Source organism: Eleginops maclovinus, chromosome 24, assembly GCF_036324505.1.
Source record: "Eleginops maclovinus isolate JMC-PN-2008 ecotype Puerto Natales chromosome 24, JC_Emac_rtc_rv5, whole genome shotgun sequence".
NCBI lineage: Eukaryota > Metazoa > Chordata > Actinopteri > Perciformes > Eleginopidae > Eleginops > Eleginops maclovinus.
The window spans coordinates 3,694,544-3,720,803 of record NC_086372.1 but is presented as its reverse complement, the minus strand read 5'-3'; the positions used below and the strand labels follow the sequence as shown (position 1 = coordinate 3,720,803).

General features: G+C 44.4%; 1 protein-coding gene across 1 annotated transcript; it reads left to right on the top strand.

Annotated features, from left to right (window-relative positions):
• Positions 1-914: 914 nt before the first annotated feature.
• On the top strand, positions 915-25,734 carry LOC134860873 (bone morphogenetic protein receptor type-2-like). The gene is made up of 13 exons (XM_063877729.1): positions 915-1,889; positions 10,389-10,574; positions 10,840-11,019; positions 13,421-13,528; positions 13,865-13,956; positions 15,665-15,895; positions 19,790-19,904; positions 21,050-21,210; positions 21,358-21,505; positions 21,668-21,804; positions 22,032-22,204; positions 22,291-23,633; positions 23,921-25,734. The coding sequence occupies exons 1-13, from the start codon at positions 1,811-1,813 to the stop codon at positions 24,169-24,171; spliced, it is 3,204 nt and encodes a 1,067-aa protein (XP_063733799.1). The 5' UTR covers positions 915-1,810; the 3' UTR covers positions 24,172-25,734.
• Positions 25,735-26,260: the final 526 nt, after the last annotated feature.

The window sequence follows — 26,260 nt, the reverse complement described above, 5'->3', positions numbered from 1 at the left end:
CCTTCCCAGTTTAATAATGCCCCGTGGGATAGCTATGAAAACTAAGCCATCCTTCATACCTGGAAGATTTACGGAGGGGGCTAATAAGTGCCACTCATGACTGCATAGAATAGCTGATAAACTATATAACGAGACTGCATTAACTCTACTTGTGTCCACTTCATGGAATGTTCCATCTGCTGCAATACTGTTTGTAATAACGTTTCCATCATAGCAAACAGTGAAGGATATTAAACAGCTCAAATGCCTTATTTTTTGCACAAAAACAAGGCGCATAAAGTATTTCAGCTGCACTAAATAATATGTTGAGGTTATATAACTACAGACTGCACACTGCGCTGCTGTAGGCACAGGCTAACATTGCCACCTGCTGGAATAATGATTCTTTAACCATACAGCCTGTGCTTGAGGCTTTAAACTCTGTATTCAGTTATTTGACCACACGAGGGCAGTGAAGTAACACCAATACTTGTTTTTAACCAATAAAGCCTTTATCTGCTATTGGAATACTAACTTAGAAACATGAAAATATCCATGGCAAATAAAAATAATAATAATTATAACACTTGATGTTTGTTTCATTATTGAAATGCTTATGTAGCCTAAGTGTTGCTCAGTGATGTAGCTTATATTCAATATGTTAAGTAATAATGAATGGCTTTACAACAACAAATGATTATGCAAATAGATGCAGGACTTTACATAAGCGTTGTGTTGCCTGTGTTGTTCTATAATGTATTATAATGTCAAACTAAGCTAAGCTCTACAGTGTTTACAACAAATACAACATGGAAGGACTTTGCAGCCTAATGCCTAAATGCAGCATATGCTTCCAGGCTGTTATATCCACAGTCTGCGGCACAGCGGCGCTGCACCACCCCTCCTGACGGTGTAGGACGGTCCTCCACCCCCCAACAGCAACCTGATACCGGAGACGAGCGGTCCAGACAAGCCTGCAAACGAGGCGTTCCCCGCCGCCCTGCCTGTCTGTCTGTCTGCCCAACGGAGCTCCAGACCTTTAATGCCAAACGCTACCGACTGCCTTGGGAGAAGATCCGACCCAGAGATATTCAACCCCTCACCCCGTCGTCTGCCACACCGGGATTACGAATCCCCGTCTATCGCAACCCAGAAAAGATCACTGTTGGCGCGGCTGATTTGTGAATTACCCCCCCACCCCCCTACAACCATCGGGACCCGGAGAACTAACTGGATAGCTGTTAGGCTAACATCGGTTAGCTTCGATAGCAGTCGGCTTGCAACCTACCCGAACTAACTGGCTAACGTTTAAATGCCACATTTCCACCTCTCGTCTCGAAAGGGTGGACTATTTTATTAAACATGTACAACTGAGAGTGGCCTGTACGTACTCAATTTAGTTGTGCGTTGGTTCTTTTTGCGATATTTACCTTCTTTGCCTAAGTTTTCTAGTACCAGACAGTAGCCCTAGGCAGCTAGCATGTCAGCTAGCAGATATGGACGTTGTTGGCTTGCTCGTTGCAGATGGCAGATCCGCCAAACAAGTTAGCTTCTCGGTGTATATGTGCGGGCTGTGCGGGAGTCAATAGCAGGACCAACTTTTATTGACCATTAACTGTTAGTTATCAAATCACGACAATCGACTCCAACACGACTTTGCCTCTTTTGGGATATTTCTTCGATGTGTTGTTCCATGCCTGTGACATCAGTTCAAGTTATTGAGCTGACGTGAGGAGAAGAGTGTGAAAACAAAGTGGTATCTGCAAAAATAAGAGGAGTGGAAGAAGTATAACGAGACTTGAAGGAGCACCAACTACGAGACTACACTGTCATGGCTGTGAGCCGAATCGCGATGAAATCACTCGCTAAATATGGGTTTTGCCTGACTATTCTCCTGACTTCTGTGGCTGGTAAGTGGCTTAATAGTGAATTGATTTTTTTGTGGAAAGAGGTAAATGTGCTTCTGAATATATGATGCTTTCCTTTTGGTTTCTGCTGTTAGAGCTCTTCCAAATGGCGCATATGTTGTAGCCTGAATAGTATGATCTAATCTATCTAAATTAAATGTTTATATTTATGTTTTCAATGTGTTATTTTGATACAGACAGGTACCCATAACATCAGACCCAAATATCTCCTCCCTATGTGTTTTATGTGTCTGGCAGATCAGCCTGTCTGTCTGTCTGTCTGTCTGTCCCTTAACTATCCTTTCCATCTTGTTGTCTGTCTGGCTCATATCTGGAGTGATCTCTGTATAGCTGATCTCAATGTAGTTGAGTAACCCTCCATAGATATCTCCTCTTGAACAGAGTAGCAAGTGTACCCCTGGCTCCTTTTTATTCATTCTGTTTACAAAGGCCTGGAAAAACACTGCCAAACATACCGCAGTCCTTGTCTGCCAAGTTGTGCCCCTGTTTAAGACTTTGGGCTGAAGCCAGGCTTCTGTGAGACCTTGAGCGTGATAAGAGAGTAGCTGAGCAGCATAGACATGGTGGAACTGTGAATGCGAGGGGGTCGAAAGGTGTAATGTGTGGGAAGACAGGAAAGGTATTTTACAAGATGGGTAATTTGGGTTGTTGAAGTTCAACGTGGTGCTTAGGCTCTGGAAGTGTGTTTGGAGATGGGAGGTCTCTTGTCATCTGGTGGTACAGCCGAGTGTGTGGGTGTGAATGTGTGTAGAAACAGCCTCTTAATAATGTATTGTGAGTGTGTTTTATTGTTAAGGGCTCCTCCACCCATTCACAGACAGGAAGCCCAAGATAATGTGTGCTGTGGAGAGAAATATGTGAGTGTGGCACAATTCGAAACACAATGTGCAGAGAGACTATGCCCCCATTTGCATTTAACTGACAAGTGGGAGTGTGATGACTTGTAATCCCCATTTAAATAAAATGACAAAAATAGACTGTCATTCTGAGTGTTACAATGTGCAGACAGTATTTCTGACATCCTCTTATTGTGATCTCATACGATCTCATGCTTGAACTGAAATGTAGAGAAACTAAAGTAAGTAGATAAGTAAGGGAAGCGGGATGATTCAGCGAAGAGAGTGGGACATGATGTATTTACTGAAGAGATGAGTTGTCAGTTTGTGACGTATGATCAGTAACGAGGAGGCGCTGGAAAATACTGAGTGCAATTTCCATCCTAAATCATAATATTCAGCATCATGTAAAAATGTAATCTGTCATGTCAGTGTGTGCGCTGAAAGAATCTCATTGCCTTGATAAAATCACCTTTTATGAGACATGGCATGCAAATTAGTTTCTCCCTGGAGCGCTTTAACGAGTACAGTGACTGACAGAGGATTGACATATTCACTCAATAATCAGCACAAGCGCGATTAATGGATGCTTGTATGCATGCGTGTCATGTAAACAGCCAATAAATCCAAAGCGCTGCACCATGCAAAATGAATTAGGGCAGCTGTCAGACATTGTTGGCATAATGACTGTAAAGAGACAAATGAATGCAAAGCAGTTAGCGCCCATTTCTGTCAATGATACTTCTTATGATGATAATAGGAGGTAGTAAAGTATCTAATCTACTGGAGGTCCGACCACACACTTTTCCCCTTGCACCCAACGTTATTGCCCCCAATCACCCCCCTTTGCAATGACCTCTGTTCAGTTCTTTTTCAGATGCATTTCATTCGCTACACCTGCGTTGTTTAACCTGTTCCCAGCTGCCCTTCCGTTCCCTGTCTCCTGTGACTAATCAGTGTGTGGGTGTGCGCATGCTGCCCCAAAAATCCAGTATAGAAACGGTTCCAAACACAGAGGCTGCCGCGTGACAACAGGTGTTCTTAAGTAATGACATCAGGGCGGGATAGACTTCAGCCCAAATTCTTATTGAGTAAAGTTTACGTTGTAGCCAGTGCTTGCTCATAATGTATTCATCTTACATTCATGCACTATTGTCCCAGGTAAGCTGGAGGTTTGGGGTTCCAAAGAGGATTAGAGCAGAAGTATTATACCTCAGCATAAAAAGGGCTGCTCATTGGCTCCGATTGTCCAAACTTTGTAGCCATGTCTCGTGGGCCCCTTACTGCGGCGTTGACAGTCCCACTGTTCCCCAACCAAGCCATTTCTCTCAAACCTCTCCGGCCAACGGGGGACTCTTCAAGCTGTCGGCTCTGTGGTCACATCAACGGCTCAGTAGAAAGGGAAGTTATTGGCTGGAGATTACAGACTTGCCCTCCGTGGCTGTGAGGCTTTTTATTGCCAAGGCTAGCTCAGATTGGAGCCTACAACATTTTGAGGAGCCAGATACTAACTGCTGTTAGCTCTGGCATTTAATCTGGGATTTAAACTGCAAGGTTGGTTGGAGATGACTAAGATGTGATCGCATCAGAATAGTTTGAATGCCAAGTGAAATACATGCTCAGGAATGTTCCCTGATACCTTTTGTAAACTAGCAAAGGAAAAGAGTGTAATAGTGGTATATGGAATGTCAGATTATTATCTGATTGATTATTAATATAAGTCCATTAAGTTTGAGGGGGGAAAGACAAACAGCAGTTTCTCAGATCTGCCACTACCCTAAACATTATGTAAATATTTCAAATAATAATGTAAATGTATTCATCCATTATAAACAGATTTCATGTCAATTGGAAGGACAGTCTACAAGAAAGCGACACTTGATGTCAATGTGTGTGTTTCCATTTTGGCCAAAGCCCAGGGGGCCCACACTCCCAAGCTGCATCACCTTTATACTGAAAATAGTCTGCTGAATGTGCATTATGGTCTGTTGTAGATGTGGGAGTTGGATGCAGCATCCACAAGGTAAACAACAGGATAGTAAATGGGTAAAGTGGCTCGTAGAATGTTCAAATCAGTTGTAAATCTGCCAGGGTGTAGGAGCCAAAACAGTGGTAATATAATGATGCATACCTATTCAGAGCCAACATTTTGGCATCTGTACTATCACAACTGGAGTAATGTAATTTAGACAGGGGAATAAGGAAGTTGTTGCAGACGCCAGAGGATATAAAAGCATTATGTCTACTTTGATGCCTTAATATTTAGCACTCAGTCCACAATCATTACTTTGTGAGAAGAGATGACACTGACTACAGCTAGAAACAGACCAATGCTGGAATGGGGGGGGGGGGGGCGTTGGAGGCCATTTGGGCTATAATATAGCGAGCATTGTACTCTATTAGATGAAAAAATCAATGTCTGCCTCTCTTCGTACCTTGGTTTGAGTTCTGAGCAGAGGTAAAAGCAAAAGCAGATACAATAGAACAGTGTTCAGCCGACCTTCTGGTTTGGCAAAAAGGAGAAATTAGTGGATGTTTTAGAAAACAAAAGGTGCAGCCTTGAGATGGTAACTCAGAGTGACAGCCTATGATTAACACGAAGCGTTCTCCTTGACAAGCAGAGACAATAAGTTTAGAGCGCGCAAACATTATTGCACAGAGTATGGATGAACTGTGTTGCTTCAGTGATTTGTATTTTAATGGATATACGCTTTTAAAAAAGGGTAGCTTATTTGTGTAAAAACTGCAACGCTTTAACGTGATACACGTCTTGTTTCCTTTATCTCTAGTAGCTTGGATGCCACATTTGAGGGTGTTTATCTGTCTTTGTAGTTGTTTCTGTATCTTATGCCTCAAATATCTCTATTCACAAGAGCTTATTACAGTCGCAGCAACAGAAGAAGGTGCATCCTCTAGATGCTAGTATTACACTCAATCACCGGTGAAAATACCAGTTTAGACCAATGCTGCACTTTCAGCATTCCTTTGAGAAGCTTTGCAAAAAGAAAAATGTGTGGGAGATCAGAAGATGGCATTAATTTGATCTTATTGATTAGTCTGCTGATGATTTTCTTGAAGAAACATTTGATTATTTATGAGTGTTAGGAAATAATGCGTTGATGTTCTTTACTATTATATTAGGCCTAATGTGATCTTGTGAAAAAATGCCTAAAGAAACATGCAGAAAATCCTCATTATTCATAAGATGGAGCTCAGAAATGCTTGGCCTTTTTTGCTTTATTACTTAAATTACTTAAATGATTATAAAAAGATTTGTCATAACATTTTCTCTCAATCGACTAAAATCCATTGAGCAACTAATAGTTTCAAAGTGCTCTTCAAAGGTCTCTGTTTGCGATGCCATTACAGCACCGTCATACCAGACAACCACAGGCAGGGGGGGCCTGTCAAAATGCTATGTATGTACGTGGACCGTCAAGCCTGTAGAAGCCGTCATTTATCCAACCGGGAAAACATGTTTTATGTATAGAGACTAAATTCAAAAGCAACTCGGAACCAAACTTTTGCTTGCTCATAAATAATCTGAGATTATCCCCCCTGTGGTGTGATGGTAAACACCACTTCGGTCACTCTGTCATCTGTGTGTTCATCACATAATCGGGAAAGTATACAGGGAGGGGTGGCGAATATTTGGTGAACTGCATCGGGATCAATAATGGAGGCCTTTAAGCTTTGAGGGTAGTTTAAGCCCCAGGATTAGCATAACTGTACCAGACCCAGACAGACCCAGACTGAGTGGTGGTGTTTTTGATGGGGGTGTGCAGTCCCGAGGCAACAGATGGGACAGATTAAAGCCCACTCAGCCCCCCCCCCCTCCACACACATCTTTAAAATCAACCAGGAGACTTGAAATTGGGGTTGTCAGCAAATACCCCAGTATCTTTTCCGTCCCCAAACAGCAGGTACCATCAGGGCCCATGATGGATCTCTGTGTGCAGCAGCTTGAGCTTTCGGGATGTAAAAATGGAGTGCACATAAGCATTCAGAGTGGCTCTTTGCATTTTGCGTACGCACAAGTTGTGGCGCACCCTTAGTGGCAAATCTACAGGGTGGCGAAAGTAAATACCGAGGAGACTATTCAAATGCATACATTTTAGCAGAGAATCAGCATTGGATAAGGGCTATGCATCATGCCAAGTGTCCCCGTCAAGCAGGACAGCACAGCTTGCATAATTCTGCGGCTGTGGACAGTGCACTCCTGTCTGCAGAGTAGTTGGTGCGCGCACGGGTGCATCGAGCACGTTTCAGCCTAAAGAAAAGAATGCCTCCCGCCTCTTGCTGCCCTGTTTCTGCCTTGAATGTTGAACTCATTCGTTCAGAGAACACAGCCAACACATCAGTGCACTCTGTGACTTTTAATCAAGTCTAAGACTGCCGTGTCTTGCGTCTCTCCAATGGGCCTTGGCAGTAGGAAGGAGAGAGCCAGATTAGATCGCTGTTGTTTTTTAGCAGAGAGGGGAAGGGGGTAGTCTGTGGAGGTGGGAGGGTGCACCGAAGGCCAATTGGGGGAGGAGGCTTAGAGGGGGGAGAGAGATTAGCAAATAACTGGGCCATGGGTAAACACTCAGCAGTGCCCGCCATCATCCAATGAACAGGCTTGGAGCAGAAAACTACTCTGGAGCCTTTTGATATGACTACCCTCTCTCTCCCTCTCTTTCTCATCTGCCTCGCTCCACTGGCCTTGCCTGCATACTCTGACCCACAATCCAATACTGCAGTGGAAGCCAAAATCACACAGCAGGCTCCACAGAGCAGAACCAGGGACAGAGCAGGCCGTGGCCAATCGGAGATACACGCAGAGATTGGCATCCAACCAGAAACGCTCCTAAGAAAGACAGAATTCAGGCAAAGGACCAACCACAGTGCAGCAGAGTGACAAACACACCAATGAAATTTGACTACATGACTGCTCCCATAGCTCAGACCGAAAGTGGGCAAAATCTTGGTCCCATGATACACTTTCTTTTGTGTGAAATGGCAATAAATATCAGAAAGTGAAAAGCCCCTTTTTAATATTTAGGATCAGGAGGATAAAATAAATAAAAGAAGCTTGTTATGCGCACCATGAAAATTGATTTGTGTTAATGTAACACCAACATCCTCGTGAATGAAAACCTAAAATCTATTTCTTGAATGAACTTGGGACCTTTTTATATGTTGTTTTCATCCCGAAGAGCTCTCGTACACCATGGATTTTTCATAGGGGTTTTATTTCATAGCCTTGAATAGTAGTAAAGGTATTAATAATTCATATCAGCATACAGTATCTACCCAGCTTTGGGAGAGAGAAAGGAGATACTCTGCACTATGGATTTTTGTGCTCTGATCCTGGCGTACAAGGTCAGTCTGTTTGTCTAAGTGTCTGAGGGTGTTGTCACCGGTTGTGCACTTCCTTTGATTGTTCCTCTAAGTTTCACTAGAACTTTTCCTCCACAACTCCACTCCTCAACTCAACAGCCCCTCTCTTCTCGATTGCTGGTTCTGTGAAATGAGAAAGAGAGTGTATCCGAAGCAGGAAACATCATTGTTGAGGCTGCGATTATCTTAGGACTATGTTTGTTTTCCACAAATTTCCTGATAGCAGCTAGTGAGAGTCAATGAAAGTGATTCCCCTCTTAAACATTCCTAAACTGCTGGATTTAAGTTAAAGCCTTCAACACCCACCCCTGTTAAATATTCATCGAGAGGAACAAAAACCAGCATAAAACTTCAGTTTCCATAATCAAATGTTAATGCTGAATTTAGATTTCCACATTGATTTAAGTGTGACAGATGTTTCACTATTTAAATTAAAGACAATAAAAACCTGGAGTGTTCAAGGGTGCTGTTTCTTTTTTAGTCCCTCTGAGCACACGTTGTATAATGTGGATGGATATCTGGCCATTCCTGTCTCCCGTGAAATGTTCTGCTGTAGGCTAATGGTAGAGCTGATGGTCCTTTTGTGGAAAATCATGGTTCGCTAAGATCCGTTATGTCTCACTCGAGCTAAAGGTGACTTTGGGCTGTGATAAAAATTCAGCTCCAGGACTCAACGACTGCTTTTCCCTATCATCTGCCCAGTATTTATGTCAAGCTTAGTCTGAGGTTAGTGATGTTTTTATAGCTATTAGTTTGATAAAATTAGAACATGCAGTGTTTCCCCTTTTCAAAATCCACATGATCCCATCTTCACGTTGGCATATATCAGATCTACCGCTCAGGGCGTAATTAAAAGCACAACATTTAATGTTTTAATGCTGGTTATTTCCTTGTTCTGAAACAGTGGGGAACAATATCAAGGGTGAATATCTGGAGATGAGTTTCATTAAAATTAAGGTATTACTGTGCGTGTGAACTCAATGCCAAGTAAATCAGAGCACACAAGGCAAAAACTGCATCCTAAATGTCCATAAGTCCGGTTGAATACCATCAACGTGGCGCTTAAAAGGCCCTTTGTTTTCATTTTAACCCCGAACTATTAATGTGCTGCAAAAACATGGAAGTGGAGAATCATCTGTCTCGTGAATCTAAACACAGGCCCTGGCAGTGGCCTTGCCGGCTTGTTGAAATTCAGTTTCCTCATCAAAACAAAAAATTCTCCACACACTTAACCCTTAGTTTGAACTCCTTTCCCACTCTGTATGTACACAGCGTGCTTCCCCCTGTGGGCAGTGCAGGCTTACAGGTTGAGGGCAGCCGAGGCCCACAGTAGGCAAGGGTTGCTATGGTTTATCTGAGGATGGGAGCAGAGGAGGAAAGTTGGCGCCGTGCCCAGCAGAGCTACCACTCCAGCGCGCCACCCTCTGCCCACACAGGATAGCTTGACCTTGGGCAGGGCACGGTCACCCCCACTCCCTCCACCCCTCCATTACAGACTCCCCAACCCCCTTCCCGGATGGAGGAAAGGGAGGAGCTGGGAGTTAAGGGAAACAAACAGGCACATCATGTTTCCCTTATCAGAAATGACCCGAAACACAAACACACATTCGCCCAAACTATTTCTTCCTGGCGTAGTTTATACCCTCCCAGAAGTTTACTGCAAATCAACAAGCACACTGTCCGTTACACAACTGTTCACATTCTGGCTTTCCCTTTCACTAAAATCACACCCATGGCCGTGCGCTGTAATGAATTAATTTAATTCAAGCTGTATCATTTCCTGATGTTTATTTTTATTTGCTTGCTCGGTCATCTTGCTGGTTTTGTTAAGAAATGTCCACTTTTGTCCGTGTCTCTGATTGTGTTTTTGTTCCGTCCTTCAGGCTAGATTGTTAAATTGGTATCTCTATTGATCTTCGCCTGCAAAGACTGCTGCCTCTCACACGTCAGACTGCTATTTTTCAGCTGTGATTCTGCTTGTACAGACTGATGCAGTGTAGCAGCACTGTATTAGAAAAGGGCTGATGTGAGGGACTTCCACATCATACAGTTTTCATGGAAGGTGTGCATATTAGCGTGTTGTTTCATCCGTAGAATGAGAGAATAATCATTTAAAATTAATGAAGCTCTGCGTTGTCTGGTGCTCATTAATACCAACTGACACCCCAGAATGTGCCTCTTGTCATCCACCTACATTGTGCGACTGCAAAACCTACCGCTTTTTTTGTTGCTAGTAATCACATTTTCCTCCTCTGTCTTCTTCCAGCGGCGCAGGGGGAGGAGAGGGTGTGTGCCTTCACTGACCAGCAGCAGCAGTGGGAGGTGGACCGAGTGGGTGGGGGCGAAGGCCGTGTCTCCCCAGAGAACAACACCATCAGATGTGCCAAGGGCAGCCATTGCTTTGGTCTGTGGGAGAAAAGTCCTCCAGGCGAAGTGCGACTGGTCAAACAAGGTACGACTCGCGTGGCGCTTCGGGCAAAATCTGTTTGTATAAAAAGAAGCTATTACATTTCTAGTACACAAGTAGTTTCCGGTTTAACCAGAATCTTTTATTGGAACATAAAAAGGTGAAAGTCCTTCAAAGGACAAATGTTATTTAGGTAAAGGCACTTTCCAACACCTCTGGGGCTACTAGGTATGATTGAATATCCCAGATATGATCCCGGTGGTAAAACAGAAGTAGGTAATGTCATTAACATCATTATCTGTATCCTCAGGTTGCTGGTCCTACCTGGATGAACGCCAAGGTTGCCATGACGACCGCTGCGTGGTGACCAACCTCCCTCCGCAGATGCAGAACGGGACGTACCACTTCTGCTGCTGCGCGAGCGACATGTGCAACATCAACTTCACGGAGGACTTCCCCCCGCCCAGCCCCACCACGCCGCAGCCCATCTGTAAGGAAATGATTCTTGTTTGTATCTTTTTTATTTATATGTGCACACTGATACAAATGCCATAGATGTCTCAGGCTGGCTTGAGTTTAATTCAACATCGTGACAGATATTTCCTCCCTATTCATGATGTATCTTCCTTTTGATGTCCAACAAAAGCAAGTCACCCAAAGCCAGATCGCACCCTACACTTATTATATGATGACAGGCAATAACGGGGAATTATGTTACTGCCGATCACCTGGGACATTTTGTCAGTTCAACTACAAGAGCAGTTGTTTTTGATTTGAAATCTTTGGATGAACTCAATCTGTGTAGTTATATTGTCCTTTTCTCAACCAAATTCACTCACTTTTAGCTTACTTCTCGGCCTCGGCTGCAATCATCTCTTACACAACTGGCTGCGTTGAGCGGGGGGGAGTGACTAAAAGCAAGATGACTAACAAAGACAAGAATGGGTGAAAACAACTGCAGGCCCACACAGTCCTGAAACACAGAGCTATTAACAGTAAAGCATGAAAGAATGTTTGATATCATCAGAGCTGTCATACCCACAAATTTCTCCCACCTCTGCCTTATCATTCCGCCACACAGCTTAGAAATGAGGCCCCTGATTGCCATCCATTATGAACCTTGACAGTTATGAATTGCAGACATGAAGTGCTTTGTGTTTATAGACCGATCAGCTAGTAGCGTTAAATCCACTAAAGGGATATGAAAGGCTGTCTGGAAGTGAGCAAGGTGTAAAACAAAGTAAAAAGGTGCATTGTTTATTGTTCCTTCCTCTTAATGTTTAGCTGTGAATGAAGGCAATGTGTGTGGCAGGGGGAGGGGCTGAGGGTGGCGGCGGCGGCTCATCTCATCTCTCTTGCCCACACATAAACACACTCCACCATCCATGTCGTCTCTCTGCATTCCACGGATTACAAGGCGTCTGCTCCCGTCTGCCTGTCTGCCTGTCTGGGGGCGTGCCGGTGACTGTTCCCCTGAGCACACAGAAGACAAAAGCAGGAGAAAGTTGAGGAAAAATAACCACTGGGCGTTAGAAAGACGTTTGATTAATCAGTGAGGTTTAGCTTGTATTAGAACTCAAAATCCTGTTTGTCTTTTCTCGAGGTCCATTCCTGACATGTCTGGGCAGAGGCATGGCAGTATTGTTAGAAGTAGGAAATGGTTTAAGTGATGTTAAGCCAAGAACCATGACGGCATTCTGAGCCAAGGGCTGGAGGAAGTGCTCCTATCTTTTATAAGTAATCACGTGAAAATGTACATTAAAAATAGTACGTTTTACAGAATGTTATTTAGGACATTTAGACAGTTCCTTTAACGTTGTGGAGATTTTAAACAGATGTGTTGGGTCTGGGTGTGTCGGTGTGTGTGCATCAGTGTTTGTCAGATGGCTTCCTGTGTATTCCTGTTGTTGATGCTGAACTCACTGACCTTGGCATTTGAGGGGAGCTGTGTCAACCCTCGTGTGTGCGTGTGTGTGTGTGTGCGTGTGTGTACGTGCTGATGGTAGCATGCCAGTCAAAGCTGCCCTAAGGCCCTGAAAGCCATCAATTATTGATAAAGCCGGTGTCGTGGCAGCACCCCTGTGATGACTAATGTAATGGATGCAGGAGAGTGTTTCTGTGTGTATCTGCCAGCTTTTATACACTTTCTGCAGAATGAGTGCTAGTGGTATATAAGAGCAAGGCGAGCGGCGGTACATTTACACTCAGTGTGCACGTTTGTCTCCAGAGTAGCGGATGCAGTTTCATTAATCACAAATGGCTTGCGGCAAATACTGCAGCCACCTCAGCTAACTGCTTCTACCTGTTACCTTTTCACCTGATCCAGTTGCTGGTGTTCTCTGTTTTTACATATTCTCTCTCTCTCTCTCTGTCTCTCTCTCTGTCTCTGTCTCTCTCTCTCTCTGTATGCACGTCCCACACATTCTCTGTTTCTCTCTTCCTAAACTGTTTTCCAGACTGTCGATGGTTGTTTGGCCTAATTTATGTATTTCATTTCCTTTTATGTGCTTGAGCGAATGCAGATACACATACTTGTTTGCTTTTGTTCTCGATTTGTGAGTCATTAGTCATACTGTCTTTGTATTTCCTTTTTTGCACTGCACAACCTAGTTCTCTTGTAAACATGTGTGTGCCGTGTGTTCAACGCATTTGCTTACTTATAAGAAGTGTTTTGTTTCTTGCACAACTATGAGTCAACCGTGACCACCGGCAACTGCTGATCAGCAGAAAAGTGTGAAACTGGTGGCATGCACGAGCGACACTTCAAACCCACTTGCCCACACGTGTGCAGGAGATAAACAAAAAGAGGACCCACTCTTAAAAACATGCTTAGTAGTGCTATGTCCCTTTTTTGATGTATACTTTTGTTTTTGATGTTTGTGTCCTTGTAGACCCTCACTCTCTGAGCTGTGAAGAGACCATAATTATCGCCCTGGCAACCGTCTCTGTGCTGGCCGTGGTTGCTGTAGCAGCCTTCTTTGGATACCGTATGATGCACGGTGAGTTACCATGGCGCCACGCTGCGAGGAAGGGCAGAGAACATTCATTATTCAAGGCTGCCTAAATGTTTTTGGTAGAAATTCAATTAATTTAGTAAATGGTGGCCGAGCTCATTTTATTTTAATGGGCCTACGTGTTTTTAGATTTTCTGATCTGTGTGTGTGTGTGTGTGTGTGTGTGTGTGTGTGTGTGTGTGTGTGTGTGTGTGTGTGTGTGTGTGTGTGTGTGTGTGTGTGTGTGTGTGTGTGTGTGTGTGTGTGTGTGTGTGTGTGTGTGTGTGTGTGTGTGTGTGTGTGTGTGTGTGTGTGTGTGTGTGTGTGTGTGTGTGTGAACAGGAAATGGTAAGCAAGGCCTTCACAACCTGAATATGATGGAGGCTGCTGGCTCTGAGAGCTCTCTGGACCTTGACACTCTCAAACTGCTGGAGGTCAGTGCCCAACATTTGACCCTGTTTTTGTTGCTCGGGAAAAGCCCGATTATTCCGTGTAAATGTGAAGAGTGCCGGCACAACACTGTGTACCACTGCTCTAAATAACCGTATGAGCCAATGATTGGTGCAGGAATTGGTTCTAAAACTCACAAATGCAGTTCCACTTCCGCATTTGGTATTAGTTCTCAGTGATGTATGCTTTTTTTACACCATGTCTCTTTACTTCTTTTATACCCCAAAATCTTGCAGATTCCCGCTTGCCTGTTTTAGAAGCTATGAGCTTGTATCCTAGGGTTCTCTCTGGAGTCTGCATTTCTACACACAGGGCGTAGATCTGTGAAGAAGGAAGGAGAACAAGAGCTAGGAAGAGAAACCAAAGTCAAAGAGGCATAAATACACACAAAATATATCAAGGTTTATGGTTACATTTGTCATTTCAATGTGACCTTTATCATCCGATCTCGGCAGGACGCAGTGGGTTGGAACAGAAATAGGATTTTGCTTACAGCGACACGGGATCCTGAAAAGCTGATATGGAAGCGGCAGAGCTCATATTGTGATGGGAAGTCAATGAAGTCTGGATGATATGCAGTCACAATGACAGTATAAGCAGGGTGAGGGGATTAGAAGCCGGGCAGGAGAAATACGTTTATTTAAAATCCAGATGAGCGGACAGCCTGACGCAGCAGAGTACAATTTAACTTTCCTGAGAACCTCATTATCCGTCAGTTTGTTGATTTTTCAGCTTTGACTCTATTGTTGTTATTTTGTTCATTGAGAGGATGAGTGGGTAGGTAGCTGAGATTATTCTCCCACAGTATGATGTGTCCTTGTGAACAGTTTAAAAACATACTATTCAATGCATGTCAAGTTAGTTGTTGATGATGTTACAAGCAAAACCAGAACCAAGCTGACTTGTATGTCTCGAGCATACAGAACAGGTACAAAAACAGGGCCAATGGCTGACTAGATAAAAATGAGAAAATCAAAACATCTATGATCTGCTTTTTAACTATTCATGATTTTTGGTAAATGTATTGAAGTATTCTGAGTGAAATATGAGTTGCTGTGCTTCTTGACAAGACGGAAAGACAGCTGAAGACAGAACATTATGCTCCACCTACAGAGAAAGACTGATGTACTTTTTCTATTCAGTGCATTTCAGAACAGAGTGAGAGCCATATCTTTTCAGGCAGGAGTTGAATTCAGAACCCTGTCCTTGTGCCTTATCAAATGCAGGCACAAGCTCTTTTACATCAAACTCATTGCAGCGGGGGGAGGGGGGAGTCTAACTCAAAGACTAAACAGAGTCAACTGCTTTCCACTGTATATTCTATAGCCAGAGATACATGTTTTGTGGAGGAGGAAATCACAAAGACGCAACCTTGATTTGATCCTTTCCCTAATGCAGATGACTTTTAAAGCAGCATGTTTTTAGACCTTAATGGCATGCTGGGCTCCGCCTAATTCGGACACTAATTGAATGATGTGGAACTGACTTAAGGCCAGTTTAACTGTTTAACCCTGCTGTAATTCCTCTTTTCCTTCTGCCTGCCTGGCTGTCTCCATGTGTTTCTATTTTTTGCCTCAAGTATCATTCATTAACAAACAAAAGCATAATTGTATCCACTCTGTTTGCACGTTTCTTGTAAAGACAAGTGAGAGCTAAAGATCTAGAATTACAAAAATAGTATTTCTCTTGCAGCTGATAGGGCGTGGCAGATATGGTGCAGTGTACTGTGGCTCTCTGGACGAGCGGCCTGTGGCTGTGAAGGTGTTCACTGCAGCCAACCGGCAAAACTTCCTGAATGAATGCTCCATCTACCGGCTGCCGCTGCTGGAGCACGAAAACATCGCCCGGTTTGTTGCCGCCGACGAGCGGACAGGCCCCGAGGGACGCACAGAGTACCTGCTGGTCATGGAATACTATCCACATGTGAGTAGTGGGGGGAGGGAAGTGTCGTACTAGTGTAGTGTGTGTGTGTGTGTGTGTGTTCAACATAAAGACCACATTAGATCTTTAGATCAAAACATAGTCAATAACACATGTGTGCAGGCGTTACATTTTTTCAGAAATGCTCCTTGAACCTATGAGATGTGCATATATTTAACCTTCATAATAAGCCTTTTAAATGGTCAAGAGAGTTTGTTACCTTGCTGAAGTGGTTTATGGTGGAGATACTCTTCTTTCAGATCCCTGCGGCAGCTGCTCTTGCCTTCATAACTTCAAATATTCATCTGCACTAGGTGTGTGTCGCAGGCGTCCTTATTCTCAAGTGCTGCAGATAAAATAGAGAAGTTGTCAATGTAACTGTGACGGCAAGCACTTGTTCATGCCAACAGAGAAGCCAACTTAATCCTTTTTCCTAAGAATGTGAATAAAATCGTTATCTTTTTAATTAATTGTGTAAGATAGAAATGTCAGATAATAGCTAACAATGATTTCCTCAGTCTCCCAGAGCCCACAGCCAAGAGACCCAAACATGTTTAATTAACAATTATTTGATAAAACAATATTGGGCAGTTCAATTTCTGTCAATCTACTAATCCAGACATGACGAAGAATTATGCTTGATGTGGTTTACTTCAAAGTGGCCTCACAGGGTAGCGTCATTGTTAATCTATAGTTTTATTTGACCTAGCTTTTCCTGCATACAAATGGACACACAGCTGGCAGAAGTAAGCCTTCACTCTTGGCTGCCTCCAGGAACTCTTCAATATTAAAGCAGATTTACCTTTAAGCTGAATATGCTTACTGTCCAAGCCCTATGAACACTACACTAATACACGTTGTCATGGAAACATGGTGCAAGCCAGGACAACGAGACTGAAACACATAATGCATTCAAGTAAATGATCAAATAATTTATTTAAACGAACAAATCTAATGTGATTCTGTTGAGCAGCGGATGTGATCATTGCCTTGTGATTGATTTGATTGGGATAAAAGATGAAGTGTCTGTGCGTCAGGGCCAGAGCCAGAGGATGATAATTGAGAAAGGAAATTAATCATATCCAATAGAATATCTGGAAAACATGATCATGGAGTCTTTTATAATCCGCGTGAGATATTACCAGACTGCAGAATTGCACGCCGCTTTCATCTTGCAAAATGTCATAACTCAAAAGAAACTGCACAGCCTTTATTTGGGAAGTGATAGAATTTTCTGTAAGTCGATTTTATTGTCAAATTCACCCGGAGCTCAAAGCATAAGCGCAGACTTTTTACTTAATGCTGCGAGTGATAAATTGGAAGATATTATTTTTTGAAATTCTCTGCCTTGACCTTAGGTTTTATTGATAGTGACCAAGATGGGGAATTTAGAATTTCAACTATAAATGGCTGTCTTCCTCTTCTAGTGAATGTAATAATAATACATTTTATTTGAAGGCGCCTTTCTCGGCACTCAAGGACACCGTACATGATACACACACAAAGACAATAAAAGGAATCAATGTTGCAAGTAATAAATAAAAACAATAGACGGTGACAGAGGAATTGATATCAAGTGGAATAAGCAGTTTTGAACAGATGTGTTTTGAGCTGTGTTTTGAAATGGGGGAATGAATCCATGTTTCTGAGTTGGGGTGGTAATGAGTTCCAGAGACGGGGAGCAGAGTGGCTGAATGCTCTGCTCACCTCATGTCTCTGAGGTTGTGGATGGCTTTGAATGTTAACAGGAGGACTTTGAATTGAATACGGAACTGAACCGAGAGCTGTTGGAGGACAGGAGTGATGTGGTGGATGGAGGGGGTCCGAGTTATGATGCGGGCAGCTGAATTCTGGACTAACTGAAGTTTATGGAGAGTTTTTTGAGGGAGGCCGAAGAGGAGAGAGTTGCAGTAATCCAGACGGGAGGTGACGAGGCTGTGGACAAGGATGGCGGCAGTGTGGGGGGTAATGGAGGGGCAGAGGCGATTGATGTTTCGTAGGTGGAAGTAGGCAGACCAGGTGATATTGATATGGGATTGAAAGGATAGTGTGCTGTCAAGGATGACACCCAGACTCTTAACCTGGGGGAGGGTGAAACAGAAAAAGCTGTCGGTTTTTGGATAGAGTGGATTTGGTGCCGATGAGGAGAACCTCGGTTTTGTTACTGTTTAGCTTAAGGAGGTTTTGAGTGAACCAGGTTTTTATTTCAGAGATGCAATCGGTGAGGGAGGTGGGCGGGAGAGTGGACGAGGGTTTAGTGGTGAGGTAGAGCTGGGTGTCATCAGCATAGCAGTGGAATTGAATGTTGAATTTGCGGAGGATATTGCCGAGGGGAAGGAGGTAGATGATGAAGAGGAGGGGCCCCAGGACAGAGCCCTAGGGCACACCTGAAGTGACGGCGGAGGGGATGGATTTAAAGGATTTGAGTTGAATGAACTGTGTGGCCAGAGAGGTAAGATGAGAACCACTCTAATGGAGTGTGGGTGATGCCAATGGAAGATAGCCTGTTGAGGAGGTGGGTGTGACTGATGGTGTCAAAGGCTGCACTCAGGTCGAGGAGGATGAGGATGGTGAGGAGACTAGAATCAGCTGCCATAAGGAGGTCATTGTTGATTTTGATGAGCGCTGTTTCAGTGCTATGGAGTGGGCGGAAACCAGACTGGAACTGTTCATACAGGTTATTGTGGGATAGGTGAGCATGGAGTTGGGAGGCAACTGTTTTTTCCAGGATTTTGGAGATGAAGGGTAGATTTGAGATAGGACGTAGTTGTTGTAGTCGGAGGGGTCGGCGCCAGGTTTTTTCAGAATTGGGGTGATTGCAGCAGTGTTGAAGGATGTAGGGACAGTTCCAGTGGTGAGAGAGGAGTGGATGATGGCAGAAATGAGGGAGACCAGAGAGGGGAGGCAGACTTCAACAAGTTCTGTGGGGAGGGGGTCCAGTTGACAGGTGGATGGCTTGGATTTCCGGATGAGTTCTGTGATTTCTGAGAGAGTGGGGAGCTGGAAGTAGGAGAATGAGTGTGTGGATGGGTGAAAGTCTGCTGAGATGCTGAGGTGAGGGATTGATCCAAGGTGCTGGTGGATGTTCTTGATTTTTGCTGTAAAAAAGGACATAATGGAGTTGCAGAAGGAGGTTGTGTACAAGTGAGGGGGGAGATAGTCCTGGGGTTTGGTGATCTTGTTCATTAGGGAGAACAGTGACTTGGAGTTTCCTTTATTGGCAGTGATTAGACTTGAGTAGTAGTGGGTTTTGGTGCTGACAATGGAGTCATTATAATGTATGATGTGGTTATCGTACATTTCTTTGTGATTGGTGAGACCAGTTGCGTCACGTCACGTGCTCCAGAACATGTGTGTGAGAGATTGGGTCAACAAAGTACAACAGCCAGAGATATTGTAAGACAGACTTACAGTTTAACGGGGAATTCATTTCAAATGTATTTCTTTAGCCGTTGTTAATACTAATACACATCTTTGTATTGCAATACAAGTGTTGGTTTGGTTAATTTGCTGTTATTAGAGCAAAAGTAAAATGAGCTTCCCTATTGTAGCATTCCTTGGCTGCATAAATACTGAACGGCTTTTGAACGTGCTCTAGGCAAATGCGAAATCTAAAAACAAACATGTCCCACCTGTCCCTATGCTTATGGTTTATCATCAAAACATTACTGGCTTTGTTGACTGCTGTTTGAAGTTTTCTTTCCAGATGTTTTCCTCCTCATCTGTAGGTCTTCTTATCTGGGAGATCTTTAAAGTGATGCTGGTGGTTGATTTTTTTTCTCAGTCCAGCTGTCCCCTATGTCTAATCTTCCTTGTTTACCTTCTCCATGTTTTCGCCCCTCCCTCCTCTTCTGCACCCTCCTTCCTACCTTCTCCATTCCCTCGTGTCCTCCTCAGGGCTCTCTGAGTCGCTACCTGGGCCTCCAGAGCAGCGATTGGGTCGGCAGCTGTCGGCTCGCTCATTCCGTCACCCGTGGCCTGGCGTACCTACACACAGAGCTCTTCAAAGGAGGTGAACTGGAGGACACACACACACGCATGCTGTTAATTACGTAACTGCTCACAGTTTACTCAGACTCAAGTTCCAAGGCTGCTGCTTCCATCTGCTACAGAAACACACACACTGAAAATGGAAAACCTTTTTGTGTTTGTAGCCCTGTTAGTTTGAGAAAGGATTTAGTTTGTATGTATTACCATCTCCAGCCTGTCTCGCTGAGTCGGGCTTTAGACTGCTAAGTACCGGCACACTGCAGCTCCATGTGGGTCTGTTTGGCTTGGAGCGCTTTGCATCCCTGCATTTTGACACACGTGCACAACCAGCCTTGTGTATTTATAGACCGCCCTAAAGCTAGCCTCAAAGGGAAAATAGAGAGCGGGACAAACTAGGGGCAGGACAGTTGATGCAAGATAGGAATTCAGATGAACATCCCCGCAGCTCGAGGAAATCAGTCGTTGGAGGCAGAAGTGACTGAACTAAGCCTTAGCTGGGGTTTTTTCACGTCAACAAACCTCAGCCTCAGCGCTCCCCACTCATTTCTCTTCATCAGCACAGATACACATCAAACAGGCTAACAAGTGAAGGGGGAAGAAAGTGCACTGGCATTAGTGTGTGAAGTCAGGGAATACAAGTAATGTTGTTTGTGCAAGCATGTAACAAATACACGAGGGATTGTCCATCTCCATTCCTTTTCACTGCAAGTGATGGGCAGAGAGGAGACGTGACAGAAGAGAGAGAGAGGGCTGGAGTTTGTGTAAAGGCACAATCTCTTGGTGCATCCTCCCCCACTCCTCCTGCACATCAGTAGAAGGCAGCAGATAACTGTGGTGGCCACCCTCTGCTGGACTGTGAGATACTGCAGGCAGAGGCTACTGTGATATGGTCTTAATCCCATTGTTGTAGATTAGATTAGAGGGTTTAGCTGTCTGTTAACAGTGCAGCTTGCTCTGGTGAACAATGACTAATGAGAGGAGCGGAAAGCTATATGACAGGATTTACTGCATGCTATCATTTGCAACTATCACAACAACTGCCTGATTAAATGATTTATTTGAATCAAAATATTTGCTAGCACTGTCCAGACTTTCATGTTGAATGACAGATAAAAAAGCTTTATCTTGTGTCTGATTATTTTTTCTTGTCCTTTTCCATCCGTCCAGATTTGTACAAGCCAGCCGTATCCCACAGGGACCTGAACAGTCGCAATGTTCTTGTCAAGGCTGACGGCACTTGTGTCATCATCGATTTCGGTCTGTCCATGAAGCTGACAGGAAACAGGCCCGCGCGACACGGAGAGGAAGAAAATGCTGCCATAAGCGAGGCGAGTGCTCGGGATCTTTTAGACTTTATATCTGAGCTCATTGCCACAGAAGACAATCAGAAGAATACAATTAATCATCCATCAGTCCTCACCTTTTCCTACTTGTTCTTCCTGTCTCACTTTTCTTTTCCCTGCTCCATCTGCCAGGTGGGGACGATCCGCTACATGGCTCCAGAGGTCTTGGAGGGGGCGGTGAACCTGAGGGACTGTGAGTCTGCACTGAAGCAGGTGGATATGTACGCCCTGGGCCTGATCTACTGGGAGACCTTCATGAGATGCACCGACCTGTTCCCTGGTAAGACACACAGACTAAAGATGAAATACACATTTATAGTAGAGGGTCGCAGACACTGGAGTTGTATCATATGTTCTGGAAATAAAAGAAAGTTTGAAGATATTTTCTGCTTCATTATAAATATCTACGGCACACCCCTCCTCTTTATTGTCCTACCTCTAGGAGAGTCTGTGCCAGATTACCAGATGGCGTTTCAGGCGGAGGCAGGGAACCACCCGACGTTTGAGGACATGCAGGTCCTGGTTTCCAGGGAGAAGCAACGGCCCAAATTCCCAGAGGCCTGGAAGGAGAACAGTTTGGTACGATTGTGTGTTAGAGAAGAGCCACACTGTCATCAGATTGTGAAACATGTCGCTACAATGTTTTTTTGCTTAGTAGTTGTTTAACAGGTCCCTCCCCACAGCTCCTAAATGCATTTATTCAATTCAATTCATTCACATTCAATGTAAGAGATAAATAATCTAGGAACTGTTTCTGCTGTTTATGGATCAGTGTTTTAATTCAGTGATCAAACTGTGTCCTGCAGGCGGTCCGCTCTCTGAAGGAGACGATGGAGGACTGTTGGGACCAGGACGCAGAGGCCCGCCTCACAGCACAGTGTGCAGAGGAGCGACTGGCAGAGCTGCTCATCATATGGGACCGCTCCAAGTCTGTCAGCCCTACACTGAACCCCATGTCCACAACCCTGCACAATGAGAGGTAGGGAGAAACACATCACCTCCATCAGCTCAGTACTTGTTTAAAATGTTGTCTTTAACCTCACTGTGTCTTTCATTATCTGATAGAAATCGCATGACCCCAAAATCCGGCCCATACACGGACCACCCCTCCACTTACATTGAGGAGAATGAGGGTGTTGCCAAGAACACGCAGGCGGACACCACTGGCTCTGTGGGCAGTCGGGCTGGGGCCGGTACTGGGACCGGAGAAAGAAACAGGAACTCCATCAACCAGGAGCGCCAGCAGCAAGCCAACGCCCGCCTGCCAAGCCCAGAGGGCAGCAGCACCAGCATGGGGCTGAGAGGCAGCCCATCAACCTCCACCACCACCACCACTATCATGTCTGACTCTGAGGGGCCTGCAGGAACCTCCTCGGTCCCTGTCTGCCTCCACCTGACCCAGGAAGATCTGGAAACCACCAAGCTTGACCCGAAAGAAGTAGATAAGAATTTGAAGGAGAGTTCAGATGAGAACCTGATGGAACACTCCCAGAAACAGTTCTGCTCTCCAGATCCGCTGAGCCCCGGCAGCTCCAGCCTCCTCTACCCGCTAATCAAGATGGCTAGTGAGGCAGCAGGCACGTCAGACCCCGCCGCCCCCATGCCCTCCACCATATTCCCCCTGCCCAAGCAGCAGAACTTGCCGAAGAGGCCGTCCAGTCTGCCCCTGCGCAACAAGCCCCCCAAGAAGGAGTCATCATCGTCTTCACTCAGATTCAAGTTTGGCCGCTCGGGGAAGTCCAACCTGCGGCAGGTGGAGGGAACAAAGATGAACATTGGTGTAGTAACGGGCACAAACACAGCTGCAGAAGTGAACCGGGTCACAGGCACAAACAACACTACCGCTCTACGAGACACGCACGTCAACGGAAGCGTTAACGGCGCTGCTAATGGTCATGCCGGTGCTGGGATCTCCTCCATGGCTACAGGTGGAGCAACAGGTTTTGGAGGATCTGGCATCATTCAAAACGGCTCCGGAACACTGAGGTCCGACGACAGCCGCCTCAGCCTGGGTGTCATCACGGCCAGCCCAGACGAAAACGAGCCACTCCTGAGTCGCGAGCGAGAGCAGCCCGACCCGAGAGCGATGTCGTCCAGCGTCGCGGCTCTGCGCTCAGCACGACCCAACACAAACAACAACAACAGCAACACTGGCCTGGGACAGGGGAATGAGAGCGGAGGGGAGAGTGATGGAGGAGAAGAGGATGGAAGTGGGGAGGGAGGAAGCAGGGAAACCACAGGGCCCCCAGGAGAGAGCTCGGGGTCGGGATCTGGTGTCGCTGTCCCCCAGGGGGAGACTGCGGTCATCATGAGGGGGGAGGCCCTGCTCAGGCAGCCCAGAGCCCGCAGGCCTGAGAGACCCAACTCCCTGGACCTGTCCTTCACAACACAGGACCTGGCCTCACTAGGTGACTATACGTCCACAACTGCACAAAAACATAATCCACATTTGAGGCTGAAAGCAACGTTTACTTCTATTTTTCATGGAAAATTACTTTAATGATAATCAATTATCAGTTGGGGCTGATTTTCAACTAAATAATAAGTCTACAAATAAAATGTTTTGAAATGTTACTCACTTTTTTTAACATTATATTTCCACCACTTTATAGAAGTGTAATACTAAATTGACTTGGTGCCCTTTCAGTAAGTAGTCATGATAAATGTACTGATCCGTGTTCATCCTGTTTTCCAGGGGACGGCTTGCAGCTAGATGGAGCCTTTGAGACAGGAGAAAAGATCAAGAAGCGCGTAAAAACTCCTTACTCCCTGAAGAAGTGGCGCCCCACCACATGGGTCATCTCCACAGACACCAGGGGGCCGGAGGTCAACAACAATGGGTCTTCCCGCGGTCAGGGTCACAGTCAGAACCGGCCCAAGTCCAGTTCGGCCATCTACCTGTGCGGAGGGAGCTTGGCCAGCGAGCCAAGCGACACCCACGTGTGAACACAGGCTCTGTGACAAGACTGAAAGAAAACAACCCAGAAAGCGTTTGGTTTCTGTCTGATGAGCTCTAAATCAGCAAGAGGAAGCTATGGAGTGTCTTGTGAACAAACATTTGAATCTGATGGTGTACAGTAATTAGGTCTGTCTCACTCCTGTGTGTCTTTCTGATGATGGCATTGCTTTAAATGGAATCCAGCTATGCAGCATTTTCATCTGCTTCTGTTTCCGCGTTTTTTAATAATCTCCCTTCGTCGGTTTTGTTTCATGTTTCGTCCTAAAGAGCATAGCAATGTTTTGAATGGATATCTTTCTTTCTATGTGCACTTTGAACCGACTAAAATCAGTGTTTAGAAGTCCTGTCTGTTGCGACCACAACAAGAAGTGGTCTCTAAACTTAAAAAGGCGATGAAAAACAATCAACACTTTGAGCGTTCTTTCTCAACCTAGCTGTATCAAGCAAGGTTTAAGGGCAGGCTTTGTGAAATAATTGACGGTCTTAAAAGACAGAACAAACTACTATTAAAAACAAATGTATTTCCTTGATTTGTATGCAATACCAATTATTGTCTTCTCGACGATGTATCCATTTTTTGTATCATATGTTTTTAATTGTGCAATAGGATTTAGCTTTTAGATGCTTTCAATGTTTTTACCGCTTTCTTCATTTTGTTTATTGTTTTTATCCCGTCTTCATTTTGACATGTTAATCTTTGTTGCACTTATGAATTGTCACAATCGTTTTGTAAACAATCCACCTTACACTTTCCCCCCCCCGAATCAAGAGGAGAAAAAGGATGACAATCCTGCTCTCTTTCCTTCTTCTCTGGACTATTTTTAAGGGGGCACAAACACTAACAATCAATCGCAACTGACTGAAAAAGTGGGTTTCCATAGAACTCCTCTGCTTGCACAATTACACCAGGAATGGCTCAAACTTTGGGGTCTTTTAACACTACAATCACCAGAATCAAATCTATGGAGAGATCTGTTACAGTGACCAACTCAATTACTGTACCACTATCAGCTGACCTCACTGTGGACTGTCTGTATGCGACTGAAAGACCAGAAACACTCAAAAGCCCAGATTCTGCTTTGTGAACTCTGTTGGAAATCAGAAAATAGTCTAAAAGAAACCAAACCCCTCTGAAGCACGCTGGATATAATTTCTGCTTCTTGTTGTCTCATCCCTCGATGTTGGAATGACTGATTCAGTGTGTGAGTGTGCACGTGTTGTGTTCCTTTACGTCAGCAAGCATTAGAGTTGTCGGGGCCTAGCGCTGTACAGGCGTGCTGAAATGTCATTGTACTCATTCTGTATTTTCAGCGCTGCTTCAGGGCATATGAAGAGATCTCATTTATGTTTTTGTAATCTGTAATTTTATGAAAAAAAACATATGTATGTGTATTGCATTGATATTTGCATCATTTTTATGGAGTTTTGTTTTGCATTCAATGGACATGGCCTTTAATTCCATTGCTATGCATCTGCTCGGTACAGTTTCTGTAAACATTCTCAAGTCAATATGGAAGAAAAAAACTCAATAAATGTATGAAATAACTGTTGGTTATATTGTTAAGAACCTGTTATTGGGATTTCAGGAAATACCAGTAGCCAAGAAGGTAAAGAGAGAACATTGCTTCAAAGAAAGTCTAACTCACAGTCCTGGAGAAACACTCTTTCCCCCAAAACACACACAGTCCTTCCCAGGCAGCAGCAGCATCCTCCTATGAGCCAGCGAAAAACCACATTAGCTTAGCTGTTAGCAAAAACACTGTTTTAAAACCGTTGCAGTATTTCTTTAAAAAGTCACTAGTAGCTGTGTATGGCCAATGTTAATATTTATACATTCTTTAAAACCCATTTTATATTTGTTTGGCCATTGAAAGTAAGAAGGCCATGCAAAGTATGTGTTAAATGTTTACCATTTTACGCAAACCTTTTTTCGGAAGCCATATTAGCTTTAGCATTTGCAGCGGCGGTATGATGTACAGGTGATTTATGTCCAAAACTGATTAAATATAGACATTGTCTTATCATACAGGTCTCCCAGACTCACCATAAATTGCTAAATTTGACACAAGAGGGAGA